Source organism: Suncus etruscus, chromosome 15 (assembly GCF_024139225.1).
Source record: "Suncus etruscus isolate mSunEtr1 chromosome 15, mSunEtr1.pri.cur, whole genome shotgun sequence".
In the NCBI taxonomy this organism is placed as follows: Eukaryota; Metazoa; Chordata; class Mammalia; order Eulipotyphla; family Soricidae; genus Suncus; species Suncus etruscus.
This window is the reverse complement of record NC_064862.1, coordinates 36778638-36796199: the sequence shown is the minus strand read 5'-3', so window position 1 is coordinate 36796199 and position 17562 is coordinate 36778638. Positions and strand designations below refer to the sequence as shown.

General features: G+C 47.4%; 1 protein-coding gene across 1 annotated transcript in view; it reads left to right on the top strand.

Moving 5' to 3' along the window:
- Positions 1-8741, top strand: part of BCR (BCR activator of RhoGEF and GTPase) — a 129804-nt gene extending 121063 nt beyond the window's left edge. Inside the window, exons 17-23 of the mRNA XM_049788919.1 lie at positions 2683-2742; positions 3271-3380; positions 4595-4734; positions 6292-6426; positions 7029-7134; positions 7744-7906; positions 8238-8741. Of these exons, the coding sequence (XP_049644876.1) occupies positions 2683-2742; positions 3271-3380; positions 4595-4734; positions 6292-6426; positions 7029-7134; positions 7744-7906; positions 8238-8327 (804 nt within the window). The 3' untranslated portion in view covers positions 8328-8741. The remainder of the gene's footprint in view (positions 1-2682; positions 2743-3270; positions 3381-4594; positions 4735-6291; positions 6427-7028; positions 7135-7743; positions 7907-8237) is intronic.
- The last annotated feature ends 8821 nt before the right edge of the window (positions 8742-17562 follow it).

The following is a 17562-nucleotide window of genomic DNA, read 5'->3' as shown; positions in this document are numbered from 1 at the left end:
AGTGCAACTCAGTGACCTAAGTCTGTACCCAGGAGACCAGCACAGCCTCTGGGGTTAGATGGCAGTGGGACTGTTTGTCGACCTGAGGAAGGGTGGTTGATGACACAGGGCCCCTTTATCACCAGCCACTGTGCACTGGGGGGCAGAAGCTAAAAGGCTGTATTCCATCCTGGATTCGTCCATTGAGGTATTTTGTACCATTATTGGAACCACGAGCTGGGTTGGTGCAGGCACAGAGCATGTCTTGACTCAATTGGACGGGTGAAGCCAAACTGTGTTACTCAGTGTCTACAAATGCACCCACAGGAAAGGAGCCACTTGAGAAGGAAGTTTGGTTTTTCTGGACTTCATAGGAAAAAACATGACCAGTTGGAATTCTCGTAACCAATTGGCTGCTGGCGGGTGGAGGGGGGATATTTTTCCTACACACAGACAAAAAGAGAGAATCCAGGACTGGCTGATAGGAAGCTTTGGCCTTGGTGAGCCAGGCTGCGGGGGTGGGGTTTCCTGCGAAGCCTGTTGAAAAGGCAGTGGATACAGCTGGCTGTGCTCCTCTTCACCTCAACCCTGTGGAGATCTGCTCCTGTCTACCTGTGTTTCCATCCAGCCTCCCCGCCAAGGATGCGAGAGACACCGTCCACACCCGCTACTATGCAGGGCCTCCTTCGCTCCCTGTACCACAGCCGGGTGGCCTCTGCAGAGCGGCACCTGTGTGCTTGTGGTACAGCCCTGTGGACCCACATCCGAAGCCTCGTGTGCAAGGGCAAGGTGGGCGGGCAGGTGCGCAGCACTTTTCCGGGTGGGCCTGGGGCAGGGTTCTTCAGCCCATAGTCTTATCTGTGTCTCTCCCTTGCCTTGGTGTTTGTTGGCTGCATTCTCCAGGCAGAGGGGCTCAGGGATCCCACTGGCCAGGAGGTTAGGCCTCTCCTGCAATCCTCGCTTCTGCTATCTTTTTCGGTTTATTTTTATTTTCCTTTTGTAAAAAATACCCAGAAATATTGAACTACCTTTGGAGGGGCAGGAATGGCATCTGCCTTTAACCTTTCTGGGGCAGCTGGGACATAATATTTGGAGGTGACCAACCAATCATGCACTGGTCAGCCCCAGGATCCACTCTTGTTGGGGAGGTCCCACTGGGCAGTGGTCTTTTCAGGTTGGCTTGTGACTTGACTCCACAGACCCTGCCCCTTGAGGCAGGGTCCCCCAGGCCTGAGTATGGTTCCCCAGAGCCTTGAGGGGGACAGTCAGACTGAGAATCTGTCTGTGCAACCTCAGGAGACATTTTCCCCTGTTTTATTTCTCTTATCAGTCTGCCTTTCCACCTCAGGATTGTTAGCCCACAGAACTTCGCCGGGGTGAGGGTGACTTACCCCCTGGGGCTTCACTCTGCTGAGCAAGTGGATAGGCCTAAGTGCAGACAGAGTTGGATCTTACTTTTCAGCAATCTAATCTGCACAAGGTTCTAGATGCTGTTGCCTCTTGGATCTTTTGAATGGCGGAATGTGTGGTTATTTCTTATGTGCCCTTCTAGATTTATCATTGTACTTCGTGTGTGTGTGTGTGTGTTATGGTGCTTCATAGTGTCCTATGCCTTCATGTGCAGGAGTCATTGGTTGTGGTGGATTCACAGGCTGAGGATGCCAGGTTCTATGCGTCAGGGAAGCTCTCTTTTCTAGCTTCACAGCAGAACTGTGAGGAGCTCAGAGCTACCCTGAGCAGCTCATCAGACTGCATATGGAGCCAGGGAACACATATTTTTTAATAAGGTTTCCCTGGGGCTGATTCTTCCAGCCTAGCATATCAGTGTAAATGTCTCTTCCCCAGATCAGAGTGGAAATGCCCTTCCAGATGGAAGTAGGGGCACATGGCCTTCCCATGAAGGTCTGAGTGGTAGCCTAGCAGATGGAGGTGGCATTCTATTTGTTCATTCAGCTGTGAACTGGGCATCTGAGGGGCTGCAGGCTGGTTCCCTGCCATCTCCTCACTAATGGTGTGCTTCTCCTGGCCCTGACTACAAACCACAAGATCAGCACAGACAGAAGCCAGACTTGGATGCACCCTCAGGAAGAAAACAGCATCCTCAGCTTTTAGCTGGCATGCCCCTGGAAATGGCTGTTGAAATTGGGCTTGCCAAAATGTCCTTTACTGTCCTACTGAGCTGAAGGAAGCACCTGTGATGGAGTGAGCAGGGGACTGTCAGGGACTCTCAGCATAGACATTGGGGGGAGCAGGAAGCAGGGCTTGAGCTTTGGATGATTCAGTCCCCAGGTGAACTTCTGCCTTATTTCGTAAGCAAAGGTCTGAAAACTCAGATTCTTAACTCCCTTAGCATTTCCAGCATGTCCCTGTCTTCTTTGTTTCTTTCTCTGTCTCTTTCTCTTTCTCTGGAGCCTACTTTTCCTCTAGCTAGAAGTTCCAGTCATGGCCCAGCTCTAATTCTTCCTCGGGAGTGTAGTAGCGGATTTGGGCTGTTGGCTGGTCTCTGAATGAATGCCAAGGCCTCTAGAAATGGTGACTTTTGGAAGGATTGGGGGCAAACCTGGCGATGCTTTGGAATTACTTCTGGTAGTGCTTGGGGGACTATATGGGATATTGGGGATTAAACCTGGGTCGGCAACATGCAAGGCAAACACACTACCCATTTACTATCTCTCCAGCTAATTTGTGACTTCTTACTTTCAGCTGGACCCCCAAACACTGCAGGACAGAGACTGGCAGAGGACCGTCATCACCATGAACGGGGTATGAATGCACAGGATTGTGTGGGCTCTTATTTCCTTTCCCCAGAAGTTAAAGGTTATCCCAGATTTTTCTAAACAGTCAGAAGGAAGCTGAGTCCGGGCTCTTGTCTAAGAAGTACCCAGTAAACATCGATAGCCTGTGATGTTTATGCCTGAACTCCCAGATTGTGTGTGGAAACTGAAACCCTCTGATTAGTCTTTGGTGCCACACAAAGACTTCTAGTTATTAAAAGAAGTAAAGTACCTCATATACCAAAACTAGTTTGGGCATATATACAGAGAATTACATATGATAATTTGTTACTTTGGGGTATATTATTCTTTTATTTTCCCTGTCTAGTTTTTTAATGATGATTACAAAAGCACTGGAAATTAGAGGCAAGGGCTCTGCAGAATTGGTTCTTGAACTGCCCCCCGCTCTAGATCTCTATATTGGGCTTGAGGCTGCCCTCTATTGGTAGGGATTGGAAAGATGTGCCGGAGCACCATAACTTGTGCTGTCAGGCCTTACTCTTCTTTTTTCCTGCAGATTGAAGTGAAACTCTCTGTCAAGTTCACCAGCAGGGAGTTCAGCTTGAAAAGAATGCCTTCCCGAAAGCAGACTGGGGTCTTTGGAGTCAAAATTGCCGTAGTCACCAAGTAAGTGACAGTCTTGGGCTCAGGTATCTTTTCTCCCTGCCATTACTTCCTCCCACCCTGTCCATTTTCAGGAAAGAGCTGGTGTGGGTCCCTTCTTTATGCTCACTTTGGTCATAGACTCTCTCCAGGACTGAGGGACACTGTGTGTTTAGTTGCGGTTCATGTTACCTGCATCATCTGTCTTCCTCAGGCAGTTCATTCCAGTCAACCAGTAGCCTCTTGTCATATTTCCAAACAACTTACAGAGCTGTATAGAGAGGATTCCATTCCCTCTCCTGAACTTTGTCATTAGGTTCCTTCTGAGAGACAGTGTCCCCTGCCCTTTTGTCAATATATCTTTCAAGGAAATTCTTGGGATCTTGGACCACTTCTAAGATTCATTTGCTTTCCAGGGATGGACTCTGACTGGGATGCTGATCCGAGGGCCTGGTGCCTGTGTCAGGTGTACCCCTAACATCTAAACACTATTCCCTGCCTCTGCTGTATCTCAGTCACCCCCATAGTACCTCTAAAAGGCTCCAGGTGTTAGCAGCTATTCAAATAAGTAACCCTAAAGAGGGTGGCTTGGGAAACAGCCTTGCTAGGCTTCTGAATCAAGTTGTTTAATACAATTAAAATTAAGCCTACAGACAGCAGCTTTCCCTGTTTTTACTCCAGGGCTTCCTTGGAGATCTGAGAGTATTAAACTTTGAAAAGTGTGTGGAACGAAAAGGTTCTGATGTTAGTTACCTTTCCAGCATATATTTGTTGATGGCTGCTGTGTATAGGGCTCTCTTTCCTAAGACCTTCCTAGAGGGGTCAGGGACTTCTACATAACAAATAGGGTTCAAGGCTAGGCTGGGTCTGATCTCCCAGCCAAAATGCTGTCAGGATGCTATTGGGCCTCCTGTTAACCCACATTCTGGTATATTTGAACCCACTTTCCCACAACTGAGTCCTTTTAGCACAGCCTCTCCCTGCATTCTGCCAAAGAATTTGTGTAACTCTTAGGACTCCCAGCTGGGAAAATTGAGGAAAGGCCATCTTAGGATATGAACACCTTAATCTTCTGCTTATAGTGCAGGAGGTATGCAAGTCCAAGACTACATGTGCCCCCCAAACCTGGGCACAGTCTCAGTCCCTCTCCAGATGTGGCTGTGCAGTGGGTGATGGAGCTACCTGCTGGGCAGGAACCAGGACTTCTAGGCCCTGAAATGGTTTCATTTCCCCTACAGGAGGGAGCGGTCCAAGGTGCCCTACATTGTGCGGCAGTGTGTGGAGGAGATTGAGCGCCGGGGCATGGAGGAAGTGGGCATCTACCGAGTGTCCGGAGTAGCTACGGATATCCAGGCTCTGAAGGCGGCCTTTGATGTCAGTGAGTGTCAGCCCCAGAGAGTGCAGGCAGAGGTTTGGGTTCCTCTTCCTGTTCCTTATTGCTCTGTACCTTTTCCTTACATCTTGGGCTGTATTTTTATTTATTTTTTTTGTGAAGAGGACTTTGTGGATTTGACATTGGCTTACAATGCTATGTCGATTTTGCAAGAATGGTTTTATACTTCAGAATATGTACATACGTCACAGCACTCACCACAAAGTACTAGTGTGTTTATACTGTCAAGTATTTGTAATGGGCAGCCAGGAAGGGTTTTCCAGAAGTCCTTGAGGGCCTTGGGATCATTCCCAGTTATATGTGGCCTGTCTCTGTGCGCTGAATTTGGTGCTTTGGGGCCCTCTGGTCATACCTGGTAGTGTTCCAGACCTCCAAATAAGGTGCTAGTGCTCAGCCCTTTGAGCTTGCTTCCCATCTCCAGTGCTGAAATTTTCCCCTTTAAATTCTTACTGTTTTAATTTGTGTGGGAGCCGCTAAAGCAGTATTCTCAGGGCATCACACTGTACTCAGCCTGGCAGCATAGGCCAGGGAGTTAGTACCCTGTGATGTGCTACTCAGGTCTGCTGGTTCTCAAAACTACCTGGACCACCCCCAACTGCACTTTGGTGGGACCATGGTGCCAGGGATCAAACTCAGAACCTCAGACATGCCAGTCATGTGCATACACGCAGTGAGCTTCTTTCTCCAGCTCTGTTCTTTGTTTTTTAAAATGAGACCAAGGTTGCCAGGGAGGCGATTGTACAGAAGTCATGTTCTAGATCATTGTATACATGGATGTGTGTTTCTCACTAAGATGGACTCTTGGGGACAGAGGGAAGTTACTGTGGGTAGGGCATTTGCCTTGCATGTGGCTGATCCTGGCTTTGATCCCTGGCAGCCCATGTGTTCCTCCAAAGCTACCTGGAGTGATTCTTGAGTGCAGAACCAGAAGTAATCCCTGAGTGTGGCTCCAAATCAAAACAAAACAAAATAAGATGAACCATTTTTAGTGGATGATGGTCCCTGCTTGCCGTGTCCTGTCCTAGGGTCATTCAAGAGGAGCCTACAGAAGCCCAGGGCTCCATGGAGTGCTGTAAGGTAGCAACAGGGTTCCAAGGTGACCCAGCTCCTGCTGCGTATGATCACTTTTTCTTCCTCCCTTGCCTATAACCTCTGGGCACCAAACACCTAGAGAGGCTGCAGAGTGGAAGATAGCAGAGATGGACCTTGGTGTCTGCTTCTCTACTCTCTGGTGCCTCAGGGCTGAATGTGTCTGGGGTGGGCTAGAGCAGGCCCAGGTCAGTCTACCTGAGCCCAAAGGCAAGGTGCCAATTGAAGCACCACAGGAAACCATCCTACTAGTGGCTTCCTGTTCTCAGAAGACACTAGTGACCAGGAGTCCCCCTGGAGTTGTGATGCCACTTCCTGCCCAGCCTTCCCCATCCTCCACTGGCCTCGGTGGGCCAAGTGAACTGCTGGGAAGCAAGGAGCCTCAGCTCAGCTGGGACTCAGAGCAGAACACAAATGAGACATGTGAGGTAGAATGTGTCTGTCTCTCTCTAGATAATAAGGACGTGTCCGTGATCATGAGTGAGATGGACGTGAACGCCATTGCTGGGACACTAAAGCTGTACTTCCGAGAACTGCCTGAGCCCCTCTTTACTGACGAGTTCTACCCCAGCTTCACGGAGGGTATCGGTGAGTTTGGGGATGCCTAACAGTACCACCATTGCTGTGCTCCATGTTTCCACATTTGAGGGAGGAACAGAGACCCAACAAGTCATAATAAGCACCTTCTGCTGGTCCCTAGCGGGCTTTCTGCCGCATTCCTCCAGGGACACCTAGAAGAAAGCCCAAAAGGGTGGCCTTTCAAGGACAAGCCTGCTGTAGGGTCCTGGTAGCTGCCACCCTCAGCGAAGTGCTCACTCTGGCCCCCCATACCAGGTCCCACCCCGATGCTGAGCTCATCAGAAAGGGGATCCTGTCCTGATCCTATTGGCTGCTCAGCCCTAGACAGGGTCCCCCTAGAGGGCAGAGTGCTGAGTACTATATAACTAAGGCTAAGGTCCCAGGAGCCATTTGCCCTTTATCTTCTTGGCTCTGCCTATGGAGGAAGAAGAGACTGAGGCAGGAGACGGGAAAGCCCAAACGCACTGGAAGGACAACTCATGCACCTCATATTCGTGGTGCCTGTGACCCTTTTGAGATCTAGAAAGATACTTGGTGTGTCCCCCCACTACCCTGCCCTAACACATTGTGCGCCTGGACATCAGCCGAAGCAGTAACATTCCCATTTGTAGCTCTTTCAGATCCTGTGGCAAAGGAGAGCTGCATGCTGAACTTGCTGCTTTCACTCCCTGAGGCCAACCTGCTGACTTTCCTCTTCCTGCTGGACCATCTGAAAAGGTAGCACAGTACTCCTGGAATTGAGGCACCATGCCCCCAGAGCACTGTATCTTTGCTCTTCTGAGCAAGTAATCTTACCAGCATTTGGGCTTTTATTTCCCACTCCTGCCTGCAGTTTTCACTGGGCACTAATGGTATCCCCTCTCCCTCTTTGGTTTTTGGTTCTTAATTTTTATTTTTCTTTGTGGCCACACTGGCAGTGCTAGGGTTACTCCTGGCTCTGCACTCAGGAATTACTTATGTTGGTGTTTAGGGGACCAAACATATGGGATGCCAGGATCAGACCCGGGTTTGCTACATGCAAGGCAAATGCCCTCCCCATGATACTATCTCTGTAGCCCCTTCCTCTCCCTCTTTATCTTAAGTGCCACAGACACCCCTGCCGCCAGGTGATGGCCAAGAGCTGATCCAGTCACTTACTGGACTTCATCCTGAGCCCCTACAGACTCCCAAACACCCCTGGTGAGGTCTGTTCTCAGCGTCACCAGGGTTTCACCTCTCCAGTGGAGAAGAAGACAGATCCCCATGGCCACATTCCCAAGGAACTCAATGGTACCTCGATACACACAGTGGGAAGTGTTGAAATGTCCCCATGTTGTCTTTTCTCAGGGTGGCAGAGAAGGAAACAGTGAACAAGATGTCCCTGTACAACCTCGCCACAGTGTTTGGCCCCACGCTGCTCCGGCCTTCAGAGAAGGAGAGCAAAATCCCCGCTAACCCCAGCCAGCCCATCTCCATGACCGATAGCTGGTCCCTAGAGGTCATGTCCCAGGTATGAGAGACGAACCAGTCCATTCTGCTGACCTCACCTTGACTCTCACCTGAATTGCATTAGGGGAGGTTACCAGATCCAGGGGGTTTATCCAGTGCCATCTGGCAGTAAGGGCCTAGGCTGCTACTCTGCATCTTACTGGGTCCTCGGGCTCTGTCCACCTGGTGGTTTTTTGGGGATTCCAGATCTCCTGCACTTGGGGTCTAGGAGAGGCTGGAAAAAGGACTGGGGCCTGAGAGGAACTGGGCTTGTGCCCTGGGCTTTAGCAGGACACCCACCCTACAGCTCTGCGTGGGTTTCTGAATTGCTCTCCCCTTCCTCTGCTGCACAGGTTCAGGTGCTGCTGTACTTCCTGCAGCTGGAGGCGATCCCTGCTCCAGACAGCAAGAGACAGAGCATTCTGTTCTCCACAGAAGTGTAAAGGCCCAACTCCATCTCCAAGAGGGTGACAGAGAAGGAACCAAACTTCTGGAGGAGGAATTTGGACACTCCCAAGGGCCTGACCATCTGCCAAGAGCAAAATGACAGCTGCCTGAGGAAAATGGTCGTGTGGCCTGGGCAGTTCCAGGATCCCCCAGTGGAGCCCCATTGGCCTCTGACTGGTTTTAGGAGCTGCCACTACAGGGCGCTCCCAGCCAGCAGCACACTTTGTAGTGCTGCCCTGCTGGAGGCCGGGCTGGGGACCAGGCGAAGAGAGTGGCTTTTATGAACTTAACTTATCTGAGTTTAAAATATTTCTACTGGATCACTTGTCAAGATGCGCCCTTTCTAGGGAGCAGGGAACATAAGCAGGTCCCCTCACTCTGTGTCTTGAATAAACACTGCTGCTGCTTCATACTGTGGGGCCACAGCCTGTCCCTGTATGGGTGGGGCAGTTCCCATTCCCTCACATCACAGTCCTGACTCTTCATAACAGGGTCTCAGCAATGTGGTGCTGGAACCTTTCCCTTTCCTTCTGTCTCTCTACAAATCTGGGTCATCTTCATGGCCCGTCTCTGCTTTTTCTTTTCCTCCCATGTTGTTCACATGCCTACTCAGAAGGCAGCTCCTGGCGGAGCCCCGTAACTTAAGGATGGACACAAGGGTAGGAGGCTCAGGCTGTGTATTTTAGGGTTGGTTTTCAAGAGAGATTCCCACCACCACCCTGCTGGCCCGCCCAGGGTACCTGCCCACCCTCTGCCTGCAGAAGGCTTCAATGATTGCTCTATCATTTTCCACTTGACTCTACCCACATCCTCCCAGCCCATGATGCCTCCTTGTCCCCTGCTGAGCCAACTCAGTAAACTTTTTGTAAGAGTTTCACTCGACAGCAGCTTGCTGACAGCTTGTTTGAAACTTGGATCCAAATAGCCTTTTGATACTTGAATATTTTTTAGTTCTATACCAGTTTCTATTTTTTTTTCCTGACAGCTTCCACTGTCTAATAAGATATTAGAATGCATTCTGCGGACAGTTTGCTTCCTGGCAGTATTTTTGTCTTCCTCCAAGTGTCAGCTCATTTTTCCCCGAGAGCCATGTTCTGAAGTTTCTTGTACTCTGGAAATAGGAGACTAGGAATCAAGTGGCAAGTAGTGGGCTGCCCATCCCAGAGCAGAGACATCCTCACCCTCCCAACTTCTGCATGCCCTCCCTGCTTTCCCTTATTGGCCAGAGCCAAGACATTACTAGGAACCTCCACCTGTTTTAATCAAAGAACTGGTGAAGCCACTAGAAATGTTGAAGGGAAAAATCCTATGAACCACAGCATCATTAAAAAAAAAAAGTGGGGTTTGGGTGAAGAAAAAGGAAAGTGGACAGTGGATGGCAGCATTTCCATGCTGCTCACAGAGGATGAGAAAGTCTGTTAGACACAAGAGGGCACAGAGATGGGCACATCTCGGAGACACCTGTGGCTGGTCACAAGATGACAACAGTGACAATGCCCCATGTCTGGAGAGGGAGGAGGGCAGCCAGTGGTTCTACACACTTTCTTGGTGTGTTCATGACCAGTTCCTCACAATTAGCCACACCAAAGGAGTCAGCCTATTCTCCCCTGAGGATTGTTAAGATTTTTTTCTCCTTGAAAAGTGTTACTTTTGAACGCTGTTTTTAGTTGTTTGTTTTTTCTCACGCCACATTCAGTTTTTTTGTTTTTGTTTTGGGGCCATACCCTGTGGTGGTGCTCAGGGCTTACTCTTGACTCTGCACTCAGGGGTCACTCCTGGTGGGCTCAGGGGGCCATATGAGTGCCAGGATCAGGATGTGCAAGGCAAACACCCTACCCACTGTATCACTCTGGGACCACATTCACCTTTTTAAAGCAGTGCCTCTACTTGGGGTGAGGGAGCACATCTCTAGCCTCCAGCCTAGCTCCCATCCCCGTCTCTTCCCAAATGACAGCCCAGCAGAGGAGTTTGTGCTCAGACACAGGAAGATTCAGGCATGTTTCCTGAAGGAATGACTTGCAGTAAAGAGATACCCTGGACCCATTATTTGCAGTGGCATTTTAGGAAGTTAGAGCAAGGGCTGTCTTTCTAAAGAGACGTGAGAGCACAATCAGCTCTTCATGCAAATGTTTCTCCTAAACAGGTTCTTATATTTCTTTCACTTGCTCCTCAAACAATGCCCAGTATTTGCCTGATACGACAGCAAAAGAGGCCCACTCCCTGCAAAGGGACTTTCTAAGCAGAGAGACCGTTCAAGGCTTAGAGTACCTAGGCTGCATTCAGAGGGCCCAGGTTTGATCCCAGCACCAAACAAGGTTCCCTGAGCATCACCAGGAGTGACACCCCCTCCCCATCACAAGCAATATGCCAGGATTATACCCTAAGCAATACCAGGTGTGACTCAGAAACCAAAAAATAAAAAAGACCAGAGACTTGGATGCTGCATTAGAAATACGATGGGACTGTTCTGAGTTTCTCGGCATTGGGAACTATATCTTTGGGCAGAGGAGATTCTTGGGTCAGGCGACTCCCTCCTCTGGTCCAACTTTTTTGTGGATGAGCTTCCTGCCTCTAATAAACCATTGTGGGCTCTTGAGCAAGAGGCAGAATCCCATCTCCAGCAGAAGCTAATGTGAGAATGGGATGGGTAGGAATCACAGCTGAAAGGGTCTTGGTGAGATTTGGAACTCCATAAATCCTGGCCTGAAGTTCTAACCTTCCAAAATCGTCCTTGATTTAGTTCTGTGAAGGCAGCTTCAGCTCAGACTCTCAGGAGGCCTTGGTTTTGCAGCTCGTATCATCTGGATCAAACACATGCAAGACCATTACTATCACCACTGATATGCTCTTTTAAAATATTGTAATAAAATTCACAGTCACCTGATAATGTATATCACTGCTAACAATTGAAGTCTCACATATTCTTTGACACTAACATACTTTATAGTATCACTGATTTAAAAAAAAAAATCCAGGCATGATAAAAACAGACAAAGGGATAGTGGTTGCCAGAGGGGGGATGTGGAGAATGGGGACTGACTAGATCCTAGGTCCCATATATCTGATGGAAATGTTTGGAACTCAATGGTGGGGACTATGAGCATTATGAATGTTAATGCCTCAGGCAGAAAACTACATTGCCAAAGTATCACATTTTTTAGTGAATTCTCTGTGGTAGAATAAGTCATTAAAAACATGTTTAAGACATTGGAATGGGGATAGGAAGAAAGACAACTAGCCCTGCAGTAGTTGGGCTGGTTTCTGAGAGCTGCAAATCTGATGCTGCTGTTATTCTAAGTCTTGAGCTTGAATGAGATGTAAGCTTTGATATAGGTAGGTGTATTTTCTAAATGAGTATGAAGGAGCTGTGGTGGTATGAACAAACCTACCTACCACAGGTGCTTGTTCTAACGCTGCTTGAGTTTGAATGAAAGCTGTTTCTGTGCTTTCTATGGTTCTAAGGCTTGTGCTAATAAATGTTCTTGTAGCTCTGGGACCTCTTGGTCCGTGAAAAGATGGTTACACTTACTTGAACCTGCTCAGGTTAAAGGTGGCTAGCCATGTGTCCTATTGCTGAAACACAAGTGTGAAGTGATTTGAACTAGTTTTGGCTCCAAAGCGGCAACTGTTTGTGCTTGGTAGTCCTTCATTCTCAAAAAGGGGGAGGGGTCTTTAGCCTGATCTTACTGTGAAGCTGGAGCGTATGTTGGTGCTAGTTTTAGTTCTAGATCTTGAAAAAGCTTTCACTTCAGATTGAGTGAGACTAAAAAGATTTGCCTTTTTTTTTTGGTCACACCCTTCAGTGCTCAGGGGTTGCTCCTGGCTTTGTGCTCAGAAATCGCTCCTGGCAGGCATGGGGGACCATATGGGATGTTGGGACTCGAACCACCATTCCTCCCGGATCTGCTGTGTGCAAGGCAAACGCCCTATTCCTGTGCTCTTTCTGACCCTGGGATTTTCCCTGTGCTCTTTCTGACCCTGGGATTTACTTTTTAAGCCCAACTGAGGATCTCTTGATCCTTACTCGAGCTGTCTGAATATACCTGCCGTGTGTGCTTCTGTGCATGGATGAGAGTTCTCACTTTAGCCTTCTCTGATCTATAGCCATAGCCAGTGTATCTCATTCTTGATCTGAGTCCGAATGAGAACCATGGTTCAAGTCTACTCTGGCATTGGAATTGCCATCTTTGGTTGTTCTGACTTTTGGGCTTTAGTGACAGTTGTAATCAGAGCCTGCTACAGCTCAGAAAGCTTGTAGTGTTCCAACTGAGCTTAAAGAGAAATGCTATTTGATGTCATCGGAATCTGGAATTGTAGCTGGTATCATGCTGGTTCTAATCTTCGAATGGTCACTTCAGTTTCTTAGCTCTGAATCTGGAGATTGTGTAGCTGCTTTTACTTGCTCTTGAGCTTGAGAGCGGCTGTTGTTGTAACCTTTGCTTGCTCTTAGTTGATGTATGCGCCTGTTCTAGCTTGTATACTGGAATGAGCTGATCTTTAGCCTATCTGGCTCCAGTGTCAGAGCACAATAGATGTATCTTGCATTTGCTCAGGTTCTGTAGCAAATGCTGTAACACCAAGAAGGAAAATTATTATCCTGTGATCACCTTTTTTGCATGCTATCCAAAGGCAGAAAATCACTCTACTCTTACCAGAGCAGTCTCAGGCACGAAGAAAGCCTTCCCAGATTTCAGCTGATGCAAAAGGTGATCAAAACCTAATTAGGCTCCTGTTCTAACCCCAGCCCCTGGCGGCTCTAGTCTGTGTCACTCAGGTCAGTCTTCTCACACACCCCAAACACTGACTCCAGTTCATCCATACTCAGACCCTACCTCAGTCCTCAGTAGATTCTGGAGCCTCCACCTGTTCCAGGAGTGTCTAGAGCTCCAGATTTGATTGTGCCCCTTTGCTAGTAGCATCTTCAGGCATGAAAGTCCTGGATGCTGGCAGACTGCTGCCATATTTTCAGCCAGGAGCCCAAGAAGGAGGAGTTGACCCATGGGACTGTTAGGAGCCCAGGAGGGAGGAACTGACCGATGGGACTTTTAGGATATGGAACATCTCCACAGACCTGGCCTTCCCCTCTACAATGCCCTCCTGGTATCACTGCAGGTTCTATAGCTCATCCACACTCAGACCAACTTCTCCATTTCCACCTGTAACTTGACTGTCTTGGCTGAGGCAGGTCTGACCACCAAGGGGTCAGATTAAAAAGTCTTGGTAAGGAAGGCCCTAAAAGGGAACACCTTTCACTTCAAGGAAAACACACAATGCATGGGTCCTGTCCTCCAGCAGGTCAGCTCCCCAAGGGAAGGAGGAATTCTTGTTCTGCTCAGTGTAATTGCTAGTACACAGTGAGTGCTTTTAAATACCTGATTCAAAAGAGGCAAGCTGACTGTTGTTCCCATTTCTGAGGATCCTTCTAATACCTCACTTCCATCCTGCACCTGACAAGCTGCCTCTTTACAAATATTGTTCCCTTTCTCCTGTTTTTTTTTTTTTTTTTTTTTCCTGGCACCCACTGGGTGGCCTTTAGTTGGCTCCTGAGTCTCATCTGAGCATCCACCTAAAGTTCTACCAGGCTTGGCAGGATGTTCATGCGTCCTGTTCTAGGTCTTGAGTTAGGTATAGAGACAGGATGAGCCTGGGGGAAGGAACAGGTTTAGATTCTTTTAGGTCTGTTGTCCTCTGATGTAAAGTTGCCACGATACCACAGTCTTCCATGGCTCTCTGGATACTTTGCTTTGTCAAGGTGAGCACTCAAGGCTCTGCCAGCCTCTGTTTGCAGGGAGTTTTTGGAGAATGAAGTACTTGTTACTTTGAGTTTTATGGGGTGATGGGGCATGTGGGTGGCTTCAACTTGTAGTACTCAGGACTGATCATGGCAATGCTGATGGGACTTTTATGGTGCTGAAGATTTGAACCAGAGTTGCAACCAGAACTGTATCCACAGCTGCATGCAATTGTTCTACCTCCTGTACTTTTTCTGGCCCTAAGCAGCGTTTTTGCTTTTGTTTTGATTTTGGTTTTAGTTTTTAGGTTACAGCCAGCAGCACTGAGGGGTTACTCCTGGCTCTGTGCTCAGAAAATATACCTCGGGGAGCATATGGGATGCTGGGGATTGAACCCAGGTTAGCTGCATGCAAAGCAAATGCCTTACCCCCAGTACTATTTCTCCAGCTCCACCTTTTGTTTTTCTCCTTGGGACCATAACCAGTGTTGCTCAGGGTTTACTCTGGCTCTGTGTTCAAGGATCACTCCTGGCAGTGCTCCTAAGACCATATGCCATGTAGAGATTAGAACATCTTAACCCCTGTACTATGACTCTGAGTTCTTGTTAGAATCAAAATCTATCTAGTTTTTAGTTGGACCAGAAATCCACCATCTTCATCACAGTCAAAAGTCAGAAGGATGGCTCCTGGATTTCTGCTTATGATGTCAACTGGGTGACTCCTGGTTAGAATGGAAGTACTGGAAAGAAGGATTTTTATCTGCTCTTTACTAAATTATCTGTGCCAGAAAATGTACCCATGCCTGTTATTGCATCCCAAATATTTGATGAGTGAATGAGCCACCAAGTCCATCATAAATATGTGAGTGGGTCTGGGTTTGGATTTGCTGCGATTGCTACCCCTGGTATGGCTGCTCTAGTGTTTCCCAGGACAGGAATCCCTTCATAAGACTCAAATCTCCTCTTATATTGAAAACAGCTACACTGAAGGTCAGGGACAATGAGAATAAAGAGGAAGAAGAAACTGAAATGAACACAACCATAGCAAATCAATGGATCTTTTGTATAGGGTCCGACACCTAGAAAAATGCTTTCAGTGGAGAACTCTGCATGTTTCCTACTCTAACCATATGACATTGGTCCTCTGTTCACCCCTGAGTTCAGGAATAAATATGTTGAGAGCTGTAGAGGTTTTCTGAGAGTCACGGCTAGTAGAAGGCTGTCATTGCTGTGCTGGGCAAAAGCAATGTGTTGCTTTACTAACAGTAGATCTCAAACCTTTTGGGTGGTGGTAAAGAACAATTGTGCCCAGAAAACAATGGTAGGGGTACTACCATGCCCACCATTCTTCATGCCTACCATGAAGGATTATACCATATAGGTCTCATTGCTGATCACTGGTTTGGAACAGAAAAAGGACATGGACTCAGAGTCAGTACCATCAACACTAGAGGTGGGGGGCCTGGAGCACAGATAAAACACAAAACCTTAGTGACTGGTAGGAAAAAGTGGGTCTTGAGTGCTCTCAGCAAAGAAAGATTCTAAGCATTCCAAGTAGAATTTGAAAAGGTCAGAATGGTAGCATAGTAGGAAGGCACTTGCCTTACACAAAGCCAACCCAGGTTCAATCGCTGGCATTCCATATGTTCCCTGAGCGCAGAGCCAGGAGTAAACCATGAGCATCACTGAGTGTTGCCCAAAATAAAAATGAAAAAAAAAATGGTGAGTTATTAAACAGTTTAATCTGACAGGTAAGTTTGTTAGAGGAGTCCTGTCTTAACACCATATTTCCTATGCTTTATGAAAATTTTCATTCTAAATATGAAAACAAGCTTATCCTGGGATGGGCTCTGCAAAGAGAACATGTATGATGCTCAGTGCATTACTGTGAAAAAATGGTAAGAGAAAAGAATCCATTTATGCTCCATTTCAATGAAGATCTTACTCTGGTGAAGACTTTTCAGGAATGGGTTGCAGTCCAGTAAGACCTAAGTCTGGACCTGAATATGCCATCTTTGTGTTACTTGACAGTTCATGTTTCATGTGGCAAAAATTGCAGTGGAAAGTACATAATACCTTCCAAAGCCCCTGTCATTTGCCCAAATGACATTAATATCCCTACTAATCATGGTGATATGATATGTAAGACCTAAATAAGTTAAAAAAAATGGCAGACCAACATGGGTACTTAAATGCTAAATTTAAGAATGCTAAAACATAAGGATATATAAAAAATGAAGGTTAAGTATTTTTATAAGATGCATTCTATGCATCTTATATGCTAATATGCGTACAGTGATGTGAAATCTTCCCACTATAGAGACTATGCAGTAAAGGAGAGTTGGGAAAGGTAAGAGATTACTTTAGAAACTGGAGACTAATGGACACTTGGAAATAGTGGATGGCTTCTACACTCTGGGATACCTTTCTGTTTGCCCTGAACCTGTACTGGTTCCTGATAGTAGGGTCAACTGCTGGTACTAAAGGTACCAGCAATGACTTGCTGACTGAGTGTGGTCTGACAGTGTCTGAATGAGATCAGGCTGATAGCCAGGAAGCTTTGTTTGCTTTGTTCCCTGTTTCTCAGCATACAAATTTGTGTATCCCATATATATGCATACCTCTGCTGCACAGACTTCTGCCAGGTCAGGGAGAGGACGATAATATGACAATTTGGGTTCACGCTGCCACAAATTAAACTTCAGGAATCTCTTATTTTCCTGGTGATTATGTGTGTCCTTGTGAGTGATCATAATAGTTTGTCAAATGCCTAGAAGTCTCTTCCTACAGGTGTTTTATTATAGCCCCCTCCCCCCACACACACACTGATGAGGCTACCCAGTAAGGTCTCACACATCTGGTCTAGCCAGATATGAAGCTCTTATATGACCTTAAAGAACTCCCTAATGGAGGGGGTGGATGGCAACAAAGAGACAGTACAGTAATAGATAGGAAACTTGCTTTGCATATAGTTGATCTGGGGTTTGATCTCCTGCATCCCATTTAGATACCTGAACCCTGCCAGTAATGATTTCTGAATGCAGAACCCTGAACACTACTGGATATGGCCAATGCAAAACAAAAAGTACTCCCTGGAAAACAGGCACAGTGAGTTTCAGCCAACATTTACAATACCTTAAAATATTTTTTCAATCTAGAACTCAACCTTGGACTGCTCACATTAAGGCAAGTGCTCTAGAACTGAGCTCCACGACTGGCAACATCTATAGAATGTTAAAAGGCTCTCGTTCCAGAACATTCTGTGCAAGAACCCCTGATAACTGGAGTAAAGAGGAAAATACCTTTCCGCATGGAAAGTTTCTGGCCAGGGCCGGAGAGATAGCACAGTGGTAGGGCATTTGCCTTGCATGCAGAAGGATGGTGGTTCGAATCCCGGATCCCATACGGTCCCCCGTGCCTAACAGGAGCTATTTCTGAGCAGAGAGCCAGGAGTAATCCCTGAGCTTTTTTGGGTATGACCCAAAAACCAAAAAAAGAAA